The 20,193-nt window shown below is 38.3% G+C and overlaps 1 protein-coding gene across 5 annotated transcripts; it reads right to left on the bottom strand.

Moving 5' to 3' along the window:
- Nucleotides 1-1,834: 1,834 nt before the first annotated feature.
- Traf-like (TNF-receptor-associated factor-like) lies at nucleotides 1,835-19,487 on the bottom strand. 5 transcript variants are annotated; one of them, XM_067780494.1, is made up of 8 exons: nucleotides 19,396-19,477; nucleotides 19,221-19,294; nucleotides 18,920-19,075; nucleotides 6,967-7,383; nucleotides 6,747-6,895; nucleotides 6,151-6,407; nucleotides 5,969-6,084; nucleotides 1,835-2,294 (listed from the first exon to the last, which is right to left on the bottom strand). In XM_067780494.1, exons 3-8 carry the CDS (start codon nucleotides 19,052-19,054, stop codon nucleotides 1,980-1,982), a joined length of 1,389 nt encoding a protein of 462 aa, XP_067636595.1. In that variant the 5' UTR covers nucleotides 19,055-19,075; nucleotides 19,221-19,294; nucleotides 19,396-19,477; the 3' UTR covers nucleotides 1,835-1,979. The 5 variants fall into 5 exon arrangements, with proteins under 5 accessions (XP_067636595.1, XP_067636593.1, XP_067636592.1 ...); XM_067780492.1 differs by having other exon boundaries at nucleotides 18,920-19,160; nucleotides 19,396-19,474; XM_067780491.1 differs by having other exon boundaries at nucleotides 18,920-19,294; nucleotides 19,396-19,487.
- Nucleotides 19,488-20,193: the final 706 nt, after the last annotated feature.

Consider the following 20,193-nt stretch of genomic DNA (forward strand, 5'->3'; position numbering starts at 1 on the left):
AAAATTAAAGCAACGTGACATCAGGACGGTTAAGGCGGCAGCTGTTTCGATTATATCTTGTAAATCTCTTCAAAGCCTTTTTCTCCCGGAAGTGGTACTCGAACCCGCTCTCCTACGACTGTTTGTAACGCATTCAACCATTTCATGTCATAACTTTTTGATAAATAATCTCTAACTTTTTGATATTATTCCGATAATAATTGATAACATTTCGATAACTTGTAGCAAAGTGATTGTTTTTTAATTACATGCCCCTTAATTGAACGTATCGATAACTTTTTGATAACAAATCGATAATTTTTGCAAGCTTATCGACATTTCTCGGATAAATATTCGCTAAATTTTTTGTAATTTGTAATTTTCTGTAATTCTATATAAAAATTGATAACTCATTGATAACCCCTGTTATCGTTAGTTAATTTATAACACATAGAAGCAATCGGTAACTTTGTTGTGATAATGCGACAATAAGTCTCGTCGATACCGTTAACACTTAGATAAAAAATGTATAGCACACGGCGGCGTGCCCTGTTCACTAATTCTCGTGTGAATATAAAAGTTTGGGGCTGACTTTAAGGTAACTTCCCAATAACCTAGATACTTGAAACTTTGAACACAGCTTAGAGCCCTAAACAATGCATCGATTATTAAGTAACTAGTCATTGAAAATGTATACTTAGTTCAACCGACCGTGACATTTTTACAAAAGGTGTCACGTGTGGCGTAAGTAATTAGAAAATGCATATGGAATTTAGAATCTAGGCATCGGTATTTAACTAACTTCCCAGGTAGTGGTCAATGACAATGTCGTAGGTTATATAGATACGTTAAAGTGTAAATTTCGAACGGAGTCCTAGACCAAGTTTTGAGAAATTTGCATTGTTGCGAATGATTTACATGTATTCAATACCCGTTAGGGAAATCTCTAGTTCAAAACTGGGGCGCCTCTAGTGCATTCGGAACCCTTGCTATTTTCGCCCCCATCTCTTTTACATGCTTTAAAATGGCGAATTTATCATGACGATGTCCTAGGGGGTGGAAATTGTCCCCGCTGTTTACCTTTTCTATAGTTCCGAAGTAGATAAAAATTTCCACTTCAGAACTAGTTGGTTTTTTAGTACTTCTGAACTAGTGTGAAAATTTACAGTTGAGATATGTTTCTTTTGTGGGTACAATGTCGTTGGTTCCGAACCAAGCCGTTATTCGACATGCTGCTTCTAATACGATTTTATCCCCTTTTTCCATAGTTCCAAATTCCATAAATATCTGCGTTGAAAATATCGTCTCCCTTTTTAAGATAGTTTTGATCCAGGTAAAAATTCGAACAATTCGACAATTCTGCATTGCCGAGCTTCGACCGCCCTTTAAAAGCATATCCCTGGATCGGTTTAACACCGTCTACACGATACAAACTGCCGATTTTTGAACTAGAGAAAATCTAGTTACTATCGAACTAGTACTTATGTACTTTAGGTATAGTTCTGAACCAGAAATTGGTACCATTAGTTACTGCATTTACTACAGGGTTGTGAGACAGGCCAATATGGCTTTAAACATATTTTTGATTTTAGAGGAAAATTACAAAATATGCACATGGCGATAGTTACCAGGACATGTTTCTCAATTTACAGGAGCTGAGTTTTGAGTTCGAAACCTCCATCATCCATACTACGAAGGATGGTGAGGTCGAATCATTAAGTCTCCTTATGCCTAGCTGACCAGTTTACGTCGATTCTTCGGAAAATATTTCCACATTCGATGTGTGCCTTATCAAGTTTTCCTAACCTAGCCACCAATTAGCGCAATAAAACAAAAAAGTTTCTACAGATGAAAATTTTAATTTTTTAAAATGAGAAAAAATATTTATTTTTAGTATTTGTGTACATAGAATACTTAACTATGTAGCTTACAAATATGAAGACTTACTTATTTTTTTCTAAATTTTCAAGCGGGAAGTAAACTACTAAATGGAACTTAAGCTAGGGATTCTTCAGCACACGAACCTCTATGTACAGACAATCATTTCGCAAATAATTGCGACTCATTATGACTTTATGCGGTATATGAAAATATTGATTATTTTGTATGAATTCATCATTTTTCTTGCGTACTAAAATTGTTTTAACATAATCTTGTGCATCCTCGCTGCTGCAGTGTTGATCACGTATGATGATATCGGCTTGCAAACGACACGGCCAAGGCAGTAGAGCATCATACTCGCCAGCGATGACGTTAAGGCAAGCAATCAAATTGCGACCCTTCCAAGTGCCCTTGCCATTTGGGAGAATGTCAAGCTGGAAGTATATTTATTACTTAGATGTATTATTACTAGTCGTATTTCTTATAAAAAAGTAATTGCTAAAATTCTGAAGGCGATCTATTATTATTAGGAAGCACTGTGACCTTTGTGCAGATCTATTGTGCATGACCTTTCAGCCTTATTTTGTATGTGGAGGCTTTGGATGTATCTAAATACCTCTTCAGGCTTTTTACTCCATATGACATAGGGATTAAGAGTCACACCACCTAAATGGATTCTCTGCCTAGCCAGAGGGACGCATTTGCACAGAATATGAACCGGCGTTTCAACCTCCAGGTCACAGAAACGATAAATTTGAGTATCGGATAGATTTAACTTAGGTGATATCGTAGACCACAGTGTCCCATATAGTACCCAGTGAGAGTTCTTAGGTCCTCCCTGCTTAGATTAATGAGTTTGACTGATACTTTCGTTGCCGGAAGTATAAGCAGTTTGACCTGTCTTTGGCCTGAGCAGTCAATCCAGTGACGTCTGAATTCTTTAGTTTCGCAGTTACTTATAGTTTCCCTGCTGTGTGCTTTTGTAGGTCCACAAAGGGCTCTGGACCATAAAATGCTGTTATATCACCCTGCTTAGCTAGGTAACTGCATGTTCTTTACCTTCATGTCCCTGATGTCCGGGAACCCGTCCTAACAAATCCTTGTTTTTGGCTCCCAGGTCATTAAAGATTTCAGTGCAGTCATTGCAAGGCACGCAGGGCTGCCTGGCTGTCCGACATAATGTAGATGCTCTTCGATCTTGAGCCTCTCCGCAGACTTCTATTGCATGGATTTCTGCCTGAAATTTGGTGGGATAGGCGATAGATAAGTATGGTGTAAAAAAAATGTAAGGTGTTTTATAATAATCAATTTAATTGGCACAGAGATATTTTGTATATCCATCATCTATGATTTGATGGCATAGACTGGCCTAATCGATCATAAACTTTAAGGAAGAATGAGTTGGACAACCTTAAAGTTTTATATCTTAACCCAACGTAACACACGAAGGAAACTCGTTCCGTTGGTAATTAATTTAGCATACTACGGTGCTCATCGGGTCAATAGAAGACTGCAAAAGAGCTCAATAAATGCGCTCCTCGCTTTTCATAAAGAGAAGCATTTGCAAAGTCTGCAAATTTGTAGTCCCTTACAAATTTGTAGTTCTATTGGAGTAAGGTATCTTACAAAAGGTATCGATCTTTGTTAGTTGCATGGAAATTGAGTAGGATGCTCCCGGTGCCTAAGCTAGGAACGCTCGCCAGCCAATTTAAAATTAACAGTGCTTTTCTACGGGAAATATACCCGCAAGTAGCAGCTACAGTTCCTTACGTCATTCTTGCACAGATAGCTCGTGGTCTCATTCTAGGCAAATACAGTCGACAAACTCTCTGAGCCTAAACCCTGTAAACAGGGCTCTGGGAGTTGTCTAAAAAAAATTACTTCAAAAGATTTATGGTGGTCTACGCGTAGAATATTCATCGAAGGGCTGTTTGAGCTTTACAGTGACATTGACAAACGGATCAAGATCCAGTAGCTGCATTGGGTAGATCAGAGGTAGAGAAGGTCCAAGGAGCCGCCAGCTCAATTTATAGCTTATTGAGCCCAATAGTCAACCTCAGCCACCGTGACGAATCCTATTCATACCGCAAGTTCCTCACAAAGGGAGAGTGTTGGATGACCTAGACTTTTCAAAGTGAAAGTACTTTAATAGTGCTATTTTCCGGAATTTACCGGATCCATATACGACACATGACTATCAGCATCGGTAAAACTCGTCAAAATTTTTCGAGAAAAAGGGACCAAGTTCATTCATTTAGTAATTGGTGCTTAACCGCCTAAGCGATATTTCTGTTTCGCGATAACTGACGCAAGAGTGGTCAAGTCTTCATCCACCTGCCTCACCTAACTCAGTAGAGGTCTCCTTCTTCCTCTGCTTCCAAACTGCGGTGTCGACTCAAATAATTTCTTGGCAGGAGCCTCATTGTTCATTCGCATAACATGACATAGCCATCGAAGCCCTTGTGTTTTACTCGCTTCTTCTAATCTGCGTAGAGCTCATACAGCTCATCATTTTATCTACTTTGATACTCGCCGTCGGTGTTGCAGGCAGAACCATATATCTTCCGGAGAACTTTTCTCTCGAACACTCCAGCCATCTCATGTTTTCTGTTGTTGTTATTGTAACGATTAGGACACGCCCTGAGTGCCTTGGGGAGTGTTATCCATGTTGACGGTCCTTTGCAACATGAAACCTTCAAGGCCATCTCGCCCTCCACCCCTAGATCCATAAGGAACTTGGGGTCGCCAGAGCATAGGCTGTTAAAGAAACAGAATTTGCCACGGGTAGGTGAGGTTGACGATTGGATTGGATAAGCTATGTATATATTGCGCTGGCAACACGTTGAAAGGGTTACGCTACACAACCCCTTGAATCAATTTGGTTTTTAGTCGCCTCTTACGATGCATACCTGCCTCGGGTATATTCTAAGCCCCCAACCCAATGGGGGGGCTCATCTTCTCTCGACACCGTCCATGATTCCGAGCCATATATCAGGACAGGTATGATGAGCGACTTGCGGAGCGTGATTTTTGTTTGTCGAGAGAGGAATTTATTTTATAATTACCTACTCAGTCCAAAGTAGCACTTGTGGCGTGGCTGCCAAGTCGCAAATGCGCTGATTCTTGGATTACAGCATGTACTTCGTCTTGTCCTCATTTACGTTTTTCATCTTTATCTAATCCAAAGAAGGCAGCGCGTTTAGGAGGAGGAGGTCCAAAGTGTTGAACGATATAAAATCCCTTGGAGTTTCCGATTCGGAGCTGGTGGCTACTTGTTTTGAACCGGTTCGCAAATTACTTTGTTGAAACCGATTACTTCTGATGAACTGGTCTTAATGAAACTCAACTGTGTATCTAGAACTGGTTACTGGTTCGAGGAACTGGTCAATTCTCTATTGACCAGTTAATCTTTTGCATCCATTATCATAGACCGCTTACTTTTCTAAGACCGGTTTCTTTCTTGGAAACGCTTACTTCTCTCGAGCCGTTGTTATTTTGATAGCAACTTATTACTGCTTTTAGAACCGATTATTAATTGGAATCGTTTTTGAAAGCGACAAGGTACTTATTTTGTACGGGTTATTTTTTTACATTAACTGAACTTTGAATACAAGATTATTTTGGAGCCGATCGGTTTTTTAGAACCGGTTGCTTTTTGGAGCCGAGAACTTTTTCGGAACTGGTCACTTTTTGGAACCGATTACATTTTTAAAAAAGACTATTTTTTATAACCGGTTAATTTTTTAGAACCGTTTCAATTTTTGGAACCGGTTACTTCTAAGGAAACGGCTACTGTTTTGGAAGCGGTTACTTTCTTGGTCCTCTTTCTGGGCCAGATTTCATTTTTGGAACCGTTTACATTTAGGAACCGCTTACTTTTTTGTAACCGAATCCTTTTTAACGAGAGTTTCTTATAACTTTTTTCTATTCAGACCACTTTTGGGCCCACAAGGTGGTTTTGTGAACACACTGAGCTTTCCACTGTGCTTGTTTTTGGGGTCAAATATCACAATGATGATATCGAAGATACGCCTGGTCAAGGTAAGGCTAAAGGATTATTGACTTGCTCAAAACTTGTTAATGGTGACAGTAGAGGGCGTTAACTTACGCGCAATGCATATCCATATGGTTTATTCGAAAACATAGCGCTATGCAAAATAGTGTCATAATGCTTCGCATCCTCCAGTTTTTTCGAATAATCTTTGATGCGCCAAACTAAGTGACCTTTATAAGAGATTTTAAATATATATTAAATACAATTTAACGAAGAAAATTTTCGAGCCTCTTCACCTCTTGTATTTTGTAGGCTTCCAAGCCTTTGTTGTGTAGCTAAATGATTTTCCAAATCCGCTACTGTTTGCATGGTCTGATGCAGTTTTGTATTGATTTGATTTACAATAATCTCTAACTTTTCACATCGCTCTTCTGTTTCGCAAACGATATTCTTCATGCTCTTCACTTCCAGATCCAGGTTTGCTTGCTTGGAATTCGTTTTCAAGTCATTATTTATGGCATTTAGAAAATCTTCGATTTCGATGAATTTGTTACTGAAAATAAAATTATTTGGCGACCTTTATGTAACTAAACTTTGTTGTTAGGCTGGCTTTAGGTCAACTTTCGTAAAAATAAAACACAAGTGTTTTTCTTTTCTAACCAATATATTTCGGTTACTCCACGGTAACCGTCCTCAGGGTAAAAATTAATTTTCACGTCTGCCCTGTGTGACGCGGAGTTTGGTACCAAATATATTGGTTAGAAAAGAAAAACACTTGTGTTTTATTTTTACGAAAGTTGACCTAAAGCCAGCCTAACAACAAAGTTTAGTTACTGAAAATAAATAATAAGATTTGGTTGGATCTTGTTTTAGAACTTCAATAGCCACTCACAGATTTTTCTTCTCATTTTCCAAAATGAGATCCTCCAATTTCATGGTGTTGTCATTCAAATGGTTTACATGCTCAACCACCTCCATGGATATTTGTTTGATATTTTCTTCCAACGCATTAATTTCATTTTGTAAATCGGTTTTGGTTTTCTACAAGTTTACAAATTTGAATTTAACCTAAATATGTACATATATGACCGAAAAAATTTACTTTTACCCACCTTTATAGTTTCATAATTTGCCACATTATCTTTGTATGCCTCACTAACTTCATACTGCCTTTGTACAATCTCTTCACTTAGCAATGATTTTATGTTATTCACATTATCATCCGCATCTTGTTTCCAATCTTCCAACACTTGATTGTATTTGCGTAAATTTCCAACATCCGTAATCAAATGCAAACGCTGTCCAATTTCTTCGTTGAGCACCGAACGCAAAGCGCTTAAATCTTTTTCAATTTGTGTCACGCGATTGTCCACAAATTGGTCGAGTCGTTCCAGGCTGTTCGAATGCGACTGTTGTGCTTTGGAGCGTGGACATTCTTTTAGATGTGTGCGCATGCGTATACGCGGCATAAACGCATTGCAGCCATTAGGGCATTGTTCAAGAACTTGACCGCAATGAATGAGATGCTCCTGTAAAAGAATTAAATAAAAAGTAAGATTGAATCGAATAGGCTTTTTGCGATTGTATTATCAACATTTTTATTGTCTACAACTTTCCTAATTTCGATCTGCAGGCGACATAAAATGTTATCAACGTTATTACCATAAGTAGCCGTTATTATTTGGCGCCTAATTGTATAGATCATTTCTGCCGTCACGTTACAACACACGCCAGTCCCCTTCCCTGCTTACCGATAGCACAAATGCGCATGGCACTATGTTCTGATATGCATATAGCCCGTATAGATCATCATAAGATTTCCTCCGAAACCCACCATCATGAATACGGAGAAAACATTAATCTTCCAGAAAAATTTTCAAGCGTTTTAGCGGTCTGTTGCCGCTAACTAACCAACTTATTCTAAAGGGATAAAAAAACAAATTGTTTCCGTGGCGATCTATTATCAAAAGGACCGCCCACGTTTTGCGGTTACAATAGGTTTACCAGCTTGGTATTAGAACGGATTCAACAAGTTGGTCAGTAAGGGCCTCCCATTGACAGTGTCTATACCGTTAGCAGAATGCATGTAATAAGAGCCTTATAGAGCACCATTATTGTTAATAATGGACCACTTAGTTCAAAGAAGCACCTGTTTTCAGGAATGGCATTCACTTTTTTTCCACGCATACATTATTTTCAGAGTTAGTGAAAAAAGTCAACCTTCGTTCAAAGTGCTTATAGATTTTAATTTGTATGTTGTTGTTGTTGTAGCGATAAGGACACTCGCCGAAGGCCTTGGGGAGTGTTATCGACGATGATGGCCTTTTGCCGGATGCAGATCGGATACGATCCGGTACCAAGCCCGACCATCTCGGAAACGATTTGGTATTATTAAATGCGACCTTCTAGGCTATCGCGCAATGCAACAGGATTCGTCACGGATTGACAATTGGGTTGGAGAAGCTATATATTACGCTGACAACCCCTTCAATGTATTTTGTATTTTAGTCGCCTCTTACGACAGGCATACCTAACGCGGGTATATTCTAACCCCTAAACCACTGGGGTTTGCATCTTATGTAATGCTGGAGATGTCACGTAATTCTTGATTATATCACGTATTTCGCCTTCGTCTCGTTCACATCCAAACCCACTTTTATTGATTTTTCATTAGGGCAAGAATGTGCAGAGTGTGCTGGCCGCTGGGGCCAGAAACTACATTCGCTAGTAAAATATTGTTTCAAAATGGTTAAGTCTGCCTGCTTGTATTAGTTTCCCTAGAATAAATTTAATATATCGCATCAGTCTGCCGGAAACTTGAACGTATCTAACGAAAGTTGGACTAGCCTTTAAAAATTACCTTATATATCAAACTTTAAAATAGAGTTTTCACCTCGCCCGGAATGGCGTGTTTGCTTCTCTTTTTAAATGCAGGTAGCTTTCCTACACACTGCTGATTGTAATCGAGATCAGTATGTCCCTACAGCTGGCGTTGTTATTTTTGTAGCAATAAAGACACTCCCCAAAGGTGTTGGGGAGCATTGCCGATGTTTATGCTCCTTTATTGGATATAGATCAGCTACCTTCCGGTAACACTTACCATCAAGTTCCTAATAGCCCGACCACCTCGGAAGCAATTTACTCAATATAACCCACATTGAACCTTCTAGGCCATCCAGGTAATAAAGTAACAAACATACTCAAAGGATTAAACTTTCTGATTGCTTCAATGCTGAGAAGTACTGGAATACTCTAGACATTATTTAAATCGCTAGCATTTAGTTAAATATTCCAAATCCAACAAAGATCCGCATTCCATAACAGGCATGGCTTTTTATTGCTGCCAAATTGTTTATCTCTAAAAATTGCTAAAGTTTATCAAAAGTTGGCCTGCATTTGTTTGACATGTACATTAGGGTGGCCGTTATTCCTATCAGTGGTTTATAGTAGCAGCCGTCGTGGTGTGGTGTTAGCGTGCTTGGCCTACTACACCGAATGTCCTGGGTTCAATGTACGGACAAAGCAACTTTGAAAATTTAGAAAAAATCTTTGAAGTTTTACTTATTAGGCGCGTTATGGAAAAATGCTGAGAGAAAAATTCTAAGATGCAATACAAAAGTAACAGGTTTTAACACAAAGTAGCAGATTGAATTCGTGTGGTTTTTCGCTTTGTAATGTATGATCAAACTTGCTTTGAGTGGGACTTTCACTCCATCACTTTATGCGTGACAAATGTATGTATATGTATGCATAATTCAGCAAGATTGAATGGTGAAAACCGCCAGTATTCGCTAGCGTTATTGGGTTTCGGAAGTGCATTTATAGGTAGGTATATATGTATGTATTTTCATTTCATATCAGTTTGACATATGCACATAGTTATGCGTGTTAAAAATATTTATGTGGTTAAGGATGAAAAATACTTGGAATGTTTGTATGAATTTTTGTACAAGTATGCTAATGTTTGTGCACTAAGGAGATTTAATCTAGATATATATATTAAGAAGGATGTACATCAGGGCGGGTTAAATTGTATGGGGAAAAATGGGGGAAAGAACTTCAGGTGCACATCCAGTTTCTGAATCTATGGGCCATACTGTGTAATATTGTCGATGGGACCATAGGGAGGCTCAAAATTCATTTCAGACCTATGGTCCCATGGACAATATTACTCAGTATGACCCATAGATTCAGAAACTGGATGTGCCTTTTCAATAATAAATTTGACCCGCTCTAATGTACATATATTGGTATATATGTAAGTTGTAGAGATATACGCCGCCGCCGCCGCCGATTAGGGTCGTTTTTCGCACGCCGCCGCCGAATGTCAAAAATATCGGTGCGACGGCGGCGGCGGCGGCGGCGTCCGGCGCGTTACTATATTTTCTACTCGTTTAAGACTGTTTAGGCCATTTATTGTTCATGTCGAAAATTGGTCGGATATGGTCGAAAGTGGTGTCAACGGATGCGCATCACTGCCAGTTATAAGAAACTAATTGCGAAATTTAACTCTTTATAACTGTTCAAAAGTTATTTAAAAAAACAGGCGCTTTCGATGTCAGCTTAACACGGACTTTGCATCACCAAATTCACCAAGCTATTAAAACAAAACACTAATAGAAAAGTTATAGGTACATATATCTAATAAATTTATATGCTCACTTTGCATATTTTTTTTTTTTGAATTAATAATGAACAATGAATTCAAATAAAATGACCCAAGGCGAACATGTTTTCAAATTGTCCTCAAGTTGTTAAAAAAAAGCAAATTAACCAAAAAAGGTGCCGATTTAAAACAAATTTGGCTGAAAGAATAAGCGAAATCAGTGACGCAAAATTCTTTAGTAGGTTCCAGGGGCATACACACTCCTTTGAAATGATTCTTACCTCATACTTAACTTGAGGATATATGTACGTATAAGGGTTTGAAAAATCACTTGGGCTTACATTTAAACATCTGTTGTCTATTTGCGAAACTATACAATAGGGTCTGAAATGTTAATTTTGATTTTCACACTTAATCCTTCAACACCCAAGTCTCCCAGTTTGAGAGTTGGCGGCCCTATCCAAAACTAGTCCCTTGGAGTGAATCACATTGATTATAGCCTATCAACCAAGTTTAAATATCACCTACACGTTACGGCTCCTTTTACAAATGTGAATATGTAGGCACATATATTTACCAGGTGAAGCGTTGTCCTTCGCAAGAACACTCAAAGTGGTGAAGGAAAAGCTTTCCCAAGACAGTCGAACTAAGGACCGTGTGTTCTACTACCCTAACTTAGTGGACAGTCGAACTAGTCTGAAAACTGAAGCTACGCGGTCATCCATAATGAGCTCTTATATCATAAGGCCGGAAAACAGAAGTTAACATCTTTCAACTTAAAATCGGTCGACTTTCATTCTAAAATATCGTGTGGATTTAACGAAGACTATTGAAATCAATGTTGTGAACACAAACGTCTGCAAACTTTGGTCTACATTTTAAAAATTTTATCCAGGGTCCTTGTAAAATTTTAATTATGTATGTAGATGCGCCGAAGATTATACGATTTTCACCCATTACGGAATGACATCCACTTAGACTGCTTATGATTTCGAGGGCGGCATCTTTGGCCGAATAGTCACTCCCTAACGTTTCAAGGTGTTTCTCTGGCGTAGCTCGGCAGCATAGCGCGACAAAGCATCCGTTGGAAAGTCTTTGGAGCCCCTTTTGAACACCTAGAGCTTCTAGGAAAGTGACGTCAACGAAGGTATGAGTTCGAAGTCGCAGTTTTATAGCGTCTGTGCTGGTATATGGTGTGAGGGTCAGGAGGCATGGTAGAGACTGGTGGTCGGGATTGCTACTGTTCGCACATCGGGAATAGCTCTTAGGAACAGCCGAAACAACTGGAGGCGCCCTGTACCACGAGAGTCATGAGTATTAAAAGACCATTAATAGCAACCGTAAGTCGCCTTTGTGCGCGGTCGCCAAGGAGCCACAAATGATTTAAAGGAATTGTGTTCGCGACGATTATTAGGAGTTAACCCTAGGTGAAACTACGCTTTGCACGAGATATACAGACAAAAGTGTGACTATTTTATGTATCTCTATTTCTTTTCAGCAGACGCAGCAGTGCCAATTCCAAAGACCGGGATTAGGTTCGAAGCCTCCCTGGAGTAAGCGAACGAGGGACAATCCCTCAGCAAGGAGCTACTCCTGAAAATGTTTGAGCGGTCTGCGACATCTTGAGGCAAAAACCCCGGATCTTTCCGAAATGGCCAACACGTTGATTTCCTTAAATACATACAAACATCAACCTTTCCTAAATATTATTTTTTTAAACAGAAAAATCAAGCTTTTTAAAGTAAGAACACCGGCGTAGCCCGACGCGCCGCCCACGCCAATGCCGCCGGTATATAATAGAGCCTACGCCACCGCCGCCGATAAGGTGATCGGCGTAAACCTCTAGTGTGTTGGTAGTATGGACTTCGAAACAATTCCGCCGATTCTATTCAAAGTTAGAGGAAAGCATTACAGCAACCTGGAGAGTCTTCTGTGAAGTTTCATCCTGTAAATGGACCAGGGACCGATCTATTCGAACAAACTCATTTCACGGTTCGATTTGCCTGAAATGTGATATATAGGTAGCCCTTTGCCTAGATTAGGACTTACGATACATTTTAATGATGCCAAAGAAGTGTACCTTCTTACGGGCATACATATGTATGTTTATGCACGATTTTTTTAAAATTAGAAAACGTTTTTCTTAACGTGGTCGCCCCTCGCAGTGATTTGGTACACACTTCGAGTGTACTGCTGCCATGAAAAGCTCAGTGAAAATTCATCTGCCTTGCAGATGCAGTTAGGCATAAAATATGTAGAAGCACGACGCAAAGTTAATTGCGCCAAGAAATATTCAATAAACTATTCTGTCTGACGCGGTTTGTAAATCTACTTAAACCTAAATATATAATAAATATAAGTTAGTAAGTAGCTCGAGGGGTTTAAAATGGTAGGTCAGATTGGGAGAAGCTAAAGTAACCACGGTATTTTTCGGCAAGATGGCATCACACAGATAAATATTTCTGAGAAAACTTATGAACCTATAGGTTGCTTATTATTTTGCATTTAAAGGGCAAACTGGTCGTAAAGTGTCCTTGGGCCGAGTGTGCAGCATTCTGAATAGTTTAAGCCGCATTTTCTAAGGTATATTGGTTCTTATAAAATAAGTTACATTTCATATTGTAACGAATTTAGGGAAACTCCGCTTAGTTTACACCTTCTACTAACGTTCGTATCGCTAAACTGTTGAATAAATAACTCCAGTATTCAATAATGCAAAATGGTCTTTATTAAAGTACTTCACAATAACACTGATACTTTACAACCAATAGCTTGCTTAAATCAAACTGTTTGTCCATGCCTCAGCTGGTGCTGCTTTTATACTCTTCGGTTTCCTCGTCGGCATACTTCTAGGCGTTTCTCCTTCTAGAATTTACTACTTGTTTACCACCTATAAACTCACAAGCAATAAACTACAGATGCACGAAGTGACTCTTGTAACTCTTCTAGATTTTGTACAACCTGGCCAAAATCCTTTTAATCTTTGGGTGAAAATAAAAAATAACTAAGACTTGCTGGACTATAAGTATGTTCACTGAAAATGATGTTGTTAATGTTGTTGTTGTAGCAATGCTCGCCCCACCTAATAGCCGCGACCGATCACAAATTGTCATCAATATCCTCTAACGGAAGTCCAAGGAAACTTGCCGTTTCAACAGGGGTGGACCATAAGGAAAGGGGTGTTAGAGGCGTTGGTCCCACATTACAATTGAAAAGATGGTTGGTGTCATGTGGGGACACATTGCAAGCGGGGCATACATTTTGTATGTCGGGGTTGATTCTGGATAGGTAAGAGTTTAACCTGTTACAGTATCCAGAACGAAGTTGAGCAAGAGTGACACGCGTTTCCCTGGGGAGTATGCGTTCCTCTTCCGCAAGTTTTGGATAATTTTCGTTAAGTACTGGATTCACCGGGCAATTCCCGGCATAAAGGTCCGACGCCTGTTTATGGAGTTCACCAAGGACCTGCTTGTGTTTTTTCACTTCATACGGCTGGGTTCTCAGGTGCCGTATTTCCTCAAAATGCTTACGGAGATGACTCCTTTAGCCCCTAGGCGGTGCTGGTTCATCAAACAGATGTCTGTTGGGATGCCCAGATTTCTGGGTATTCAACAGGAACTGTTTGGTCAGCATCTCATTTCTCTCCCTGATGGGGAGTATTCTCGCCTCATTATGCAGATGGTGTTCTGGGGACATAAGAAGACAGCCCGTTGCGATTCTGAGAGCAGTATTTTGGCAGGCCTGTAGTTTCTTCCAGTGGGTGATTTTTAGGCTTGGCGACCATATGGGTGACGCGTAGCACGTAATCGGCTGGCTAATTGCTTTGTATGTAGTCATGAGCGTTTCTTTATCTTTTCCCCAAGTACTGCCAGCGAGGGATTTGAGGATTTTGTTACGGCTCTGAATTTTCGGAACCCCCACTGAAAATGATCTGTACGAAGGGTCTGAAAATTAACATACGTTTTTTTTTAAGCTGCAAGCAAATATACTGAGTTTGATAGATTGTGTTATTTGTCTGCCATAAAACACATGGGACCAATACAGCTAAGGTCGAAAGGTTTTTTTGAGCATAAAAAGGCAGCCTAATGGTTGCAATGTAAACGATTTATTGTATCGCATATGTTATGTTATGCTATGTTTTGTTCTGCTAGATCAAGCTATGTCACAATATTTTGTTACCGTTATGTTAATTTCTACTTTTATTTTATGCAATGCTATCTTATGTTATCAATTCTTTATTGGACTATTTGTTAGACCTTGGCCTAAAAAATTCAAATTACAGATAAGGGACATGACTGCTAAGGCCCAAGTTAAATGTATACCCTTAATTGACAATAATCACACCCCAGCACAATAATCTCATCCGAACTTTATTTTTATAAACCACATTAAGATTGATTAATCATTAAAATTTGTTTACTTTATTTTAATTACCAATAGTAAGTTCATATGAGCCAGTGTTCCCACTAAACGATTAAATTCTCCTAATGTGAAAACTTCCAGAAAAATTTTGGAATTTTTGCGAGATTTTGAATTTAACTCCTTTTATCTAAGTAGCGTTAGCCGTGATCCGCTACCGCAACAGTGGTCGGCACAGTTTCCATAATCCCAACCATCTAGAAATAAGAAGAAGAAGAGAGGAACTGGTAATATAACCGTAGCCCCGTCACATAAGATTTTTGCCGCAGGATCGTGATCTGACAGCTTAGTACATTGAATATTTTTGCGTGGAGAGCGACAAATAGCGCATCACTAGCGCCATCTGATATCAAAAGTTGCCAACTTTCAACTTTTGTTGCAAGCAAAGCATAAGAAGAAGAATTTCACATTTGTTTTGTCCTTGAGTGCTTTCAGATTTTGCAAGTCAAATTATTTTTCCCAGTCCTTGGTACTTTTCTAACATTTTTCACAATTAAAAAACGCATTTTAACAAATGAATCGGAGACAAAATATGTTAACAAGTATTATCCTAGTATAGCGGTAATGTTTATAACAGCACATTAAGAGACTTTTTATGCTAATCGGCAAGACGAAATAAGTTTCCATTGATTTGTCAGAAGTTCTTTTATGAATATAAATGCAACATCTTGAGCGATTGTAACGATTTTCGATTTTGCATCAAAGCTTATGAACATGAGACGAGGCCATAACAAGTCAAAACCATAATAATAAACAAGATATATGTACAACGTAAACTTAACGTTAACCGTAATCTCGAGGGTAACAGCGAGTTAGGTTGAGCGGTAGTAACTCTGGTAGGAGAAATGCACTTGGAAAGAAATCAGAACCATTTCGATTTTGCTTAAAATAACGCTGATGATTGGGAGCACCAAGTGAGGTCAAGTCTTCCTCCACCTGCCGTTCCCAACTCATTGGAGGTCTTCCGCATCCTCTGCTTCTAAAGTGCTGTTTTGACTAAAATACTTTCTTGGCCGAGGCGTCTTCGTCCATTCCTATACCATGGCCAGCGAAGCCTTTTGAGGTTTTAATCGCTGACTATCGTCATAGCTGCGTCAAAAAGACCATAAGTCTTCCGGAGAACTTTTCTTTTGGAGCCCTCCTAGAGCCATCTCATTTTCTCTCTGCCCGTTTGATTCCCCTTTGATGATGCATTAAATAATTTCGTAAGACTGCGTGACATCCACTTCCGCTCAGAGAGCTCTCTCTATACTTCCAAAGTTTACTTAGCTGATTGTAAAACCACATGGAAATGGCAGAAATGAAAAAGCTTGTACTGTAGACCTCCCAATCGGATTGAGCGAGATTGAAAGGAGAGAGTTGCGTTCAATTAAGTGCGGTACTGCAAAGTGTCGAAAATCTTGTACAAGTCTAAAGAACTTAGACAAAAATGTAACTCTCACTTAAAAGAGAGGACTGTAGGCTTATGATGCGTATTCAGACAGGCACTGCCTTTTGGCATCACATGCTTTTAAATTTTCGAGCACGTTTTGTGCTCATATTAAGAGTGACACAGCTATCAGATCTAGAAGCAACAAGTAGAAGGGAGTAATTTTAAAACTTAGGTACTGGTTTTTTATAAGGTTTCTGGAAATAATATGGACTTATTCAGTCTATGTGAGACTCTCAAGCATCGGTCAATTCAACTCAACTTAACCTAGGACCATCCTAGCTGGACTAGACCACCGATGGGCAGCTGGACTTCGAATACTATATAGCCCTCTTCGTATGGCTTTTCAGGCTAAGAAGTTTCCGCGAAAGTTGCTCGAGATATTGAACTTATTTCATGCCGTTATTAGCCGCTAGCTCTCCGAATAGATACTAATTTGTTTAGCCCCCACTCAAGTGGAGGAACAACTTACACTAAAATACCTGAGAAAAGTTGACCCTTGGCAGTGGCTTGGAAGGCCAGGTGTATTTATGCCATGACAGCTTCTTAGAAAAATGCTTCTGTAGTAGCACAGGTGATTATCGTTTTATGGAATTTACGTAAATTTGTTTTACATTATCATTTTACAAAACAAGAAAACACATTAGAAAAACTTTGATAGAATTATTTAAAAATTTTAAATTAAAATTTGATGTTTTTCAAAAATTAAAAGAAAAAACAAGTAACGACGAGACTGTGCCGAAGACTACATACCTTTCATAAATGGGGCTGGGGATCTTATCCCATTCGCAATATCCAAATAATCGGCTGTATAAGATATGAAATATATAGTGAACAGATGTACATACCTAAGCAATTTTTAAGATAAATATGAAATAAATCATAGGTAGACTCAGAAAAAATTGTTCTAAAACGAACGAAACAAGTTCAAAATTAAGAACATTCGTTGACAAAACGTTGACGTTGTGTTAAGTACGTTTTTTCTTAACTCGTGACCGATGGGCTTGTTTTAAGAACAGTTTTTCCAAGCACACCGTTCGTATTTTATGACCAGTTGGGTATTGATGCATATGTGAATGGAACTGAACGAAAAACAAGTAAGGACGGGACTGTCTTCGGCTGTGCCGAAGACTTCATACCTTTCATGAATGGGGCTGAACAATAATCTTATCCCGTTCGTAATCTCCAAATAATTGGATGTATAATATAAGAAATATATGATGATTTTTAAGATAAATATAAAATAAAAAATGGCAAAATACCCCCTTTACTGAACGACCGGTTGTATGGAATATATATTATATATAGCTCCGATCTATGATATATTGTAATAAATATCACCAAGTTTAACGTTTTTACATTGGAAATTAAGGGAGAAATGGCCAAAAATCTTTCTATCTGAACGATCGGTTGTATTGGATATAACTATATATCTCCGATCAAAGTGATTTTTTCAAGATATCTTCTATGATATATTAGAATATATATCACCGAGTTTCACGTTTATACTTTCTAAATATCGTCTTATCTGAACGAGCGGTTGTATGGGAGATATATGTTATAGTGGTCCGATCCTACCGGATCAGATAAATGTCTAATATAATACAAAAATACATCCTTGTGCCAAATTTCATTGAGATATCTCAAAATTTGAGTAGTTTGCGTTCAAACACGAACGGACAGACGGACATGGCTATATCAACTCAGTTCGTCGCCCTGATCAATTCGGTATACTTAATTGTGAGCCTATCTTCTATATTTCTCAACGTTACAAATATCGGACCAAAGTTAATATACCATTTCATGTTCATGAAAGGTATAATAAGAGTTAAAAAAATGGAACATAAAAAAATTCTTTTAAAAAATTCAGGGCGCCACACGATGGCAACCGCAACATCATAGCCGCTGGGCCACTACAACTGCTTGGTAGCTCGTGCCAAATGTTGTATTTAACATTGTAGTGCAGACGAATTTTACCGTTTCTTTCTTCTTGAACTTAATTTAAGAACATTGTTCATAATTTAAGAACAGCCGTTGTCTTTTCAAGAAAATGGTGTCAGTTCTAGAACAAGTTTGTTGTTTTAAGAACAGCTCGTTCGTTTTTCAAGAGCAAAAAAGTAAGAACATGAAAAGCTTGAATTGAGTCCGGTGGTGCTGGAATTTAGAACGGCGATTTTCTCTGAGTGTAGCTACTTTGTGTGAGGATGCAAAGTTTCACTGTTTTTGTGGTCTGCACGAAAAACTATGACAATGAATCAAAGAATATCTCAACAATATATAACGTAAACGTAAGTATTTGATGAAATTTGAAGCTTCTAGCCGTTAAAAAGGGGGCAGAAATAAGAGTTTATATGGGGTATATAATATATATACAACCGATCTCTATGACTTTTTCAGAAAACAATATATGCTATATGCGTAAGCATTTCCTGAAATTTGAAACCTCTAGCCGTCAAAAAGTGGGCAGAAATTACGAAAATATTCTTATCTGAACAATCGGTTGAGATATATACAATATATCACACCGATCTATAAAAATTTTTTAAAATTACCGGTGGCAACGCTGGTAGATAACAATAATTACTTATTTTACTATGGTTGAGTCACTTACCGTAAACGTTTGTGAATCGAACCATTCATTGCAGAACAAGCATGACGATTTTTCATATTTCAGCACAGTTGTAGAACCATTTGACAATTGAGAGCTACTCGAATTTCGGGAAAAACCATTGCCGTTCGAGGCCATTCTGATTTACGCAACGACTTTCTGTTATTATTAAATTGATTTCATTTAGTTTTTAATTATTTAACTTTTATTTCACTTCACAGCCAATCAAATTACATTTACCGTTCTTTTAAGTAATGACAACGAATTAACACTTTAAACTTATTCAAGATACTGATTAACTCACATTGTTTAGGTAAGTTGTAGTTATGTACTCAGGTGGCTTGATTACCAAATGTGACAAGAGTTTTGATGTAAATGCTGATAGAATAATTATTTTTATTTGTTCTTATTTGTCGTATACGCATACATACATACATACGTATGCACATATGTGTATACTTAGTATATTCAATAATTACCGTAATTGTTTCTACGGAAGCTGAATCAATTTAAGAAACGAATTACCAAACGAATTGTTTAGCGTAACAACTCTTCGACGACTAAATATTTCAATTGAATGTAACCATTTGTAGGGCAAATGGGTGGATGAAACACAAACAAACAAAAAAAAAATAAAAGTTCGATAAACATTATATCAAAATTTCATACAAGAACAAAAATGTAAATAAAAGAAAGATAATAATGTCAGCACAATAAAAATATTTAATTGGTATTAAAATCAACAACAAGTTGTGTCATATATGTACCTCATAGAGCAGTTATAATTTAAAAAATAAGAGCGTAAAGCTTTTTGCGCCTTTGTTATCAGTCTGTCAGAAACCACTATCATAATAGGGCAGAGTGCACTAATTTTTCAATAGTGAGAACTTATTTTCATTTGCATTCGTTGGAAAGGTCTCGGGCTCTCTGAGGTTTATAGCAAAGAAAATTCAGGATCGATGCACAGGGTCTCGAGATATAGACCAAAACCTGGACCCGGGTACCCCTAGAATGTGTTTATAGAATATGGATACCAAATGAAAGCTGTTGACGAGTGCTTTAGTAGAGGCTAATTTTAATACCTCTGGGTGACTAAGGTCTCGAGATATATGCCAAAACGTGGACCCGGATACCTCTAGAATGTGTGTGTATTATGGATATCGAATGAGACCTGTTGCTGTGTACTTTAGTACAGAGTAAGTTTTACACCGCTGGGTGAGTAGGGTCCCGAGATATAGGCCAAAACGTGGACCCGGATACCTCTAGAATGTATGTGT

Source organism: Eurosta solidaginis, chromosome 4 (assembly GCF_040869045.1).
Source record: "Eurosta solidaginis isolate ZX-2024a chromosome 4, ASM4086904v1, whole genome shotgun sequence".
Taxonomy (NCBI): domain Eukaryota; kingdom Metazoa; phylum Arthropoda; class Insecta; order Diptera; family Tephritidae; genus Eurosta; species Eurosta solidaginis.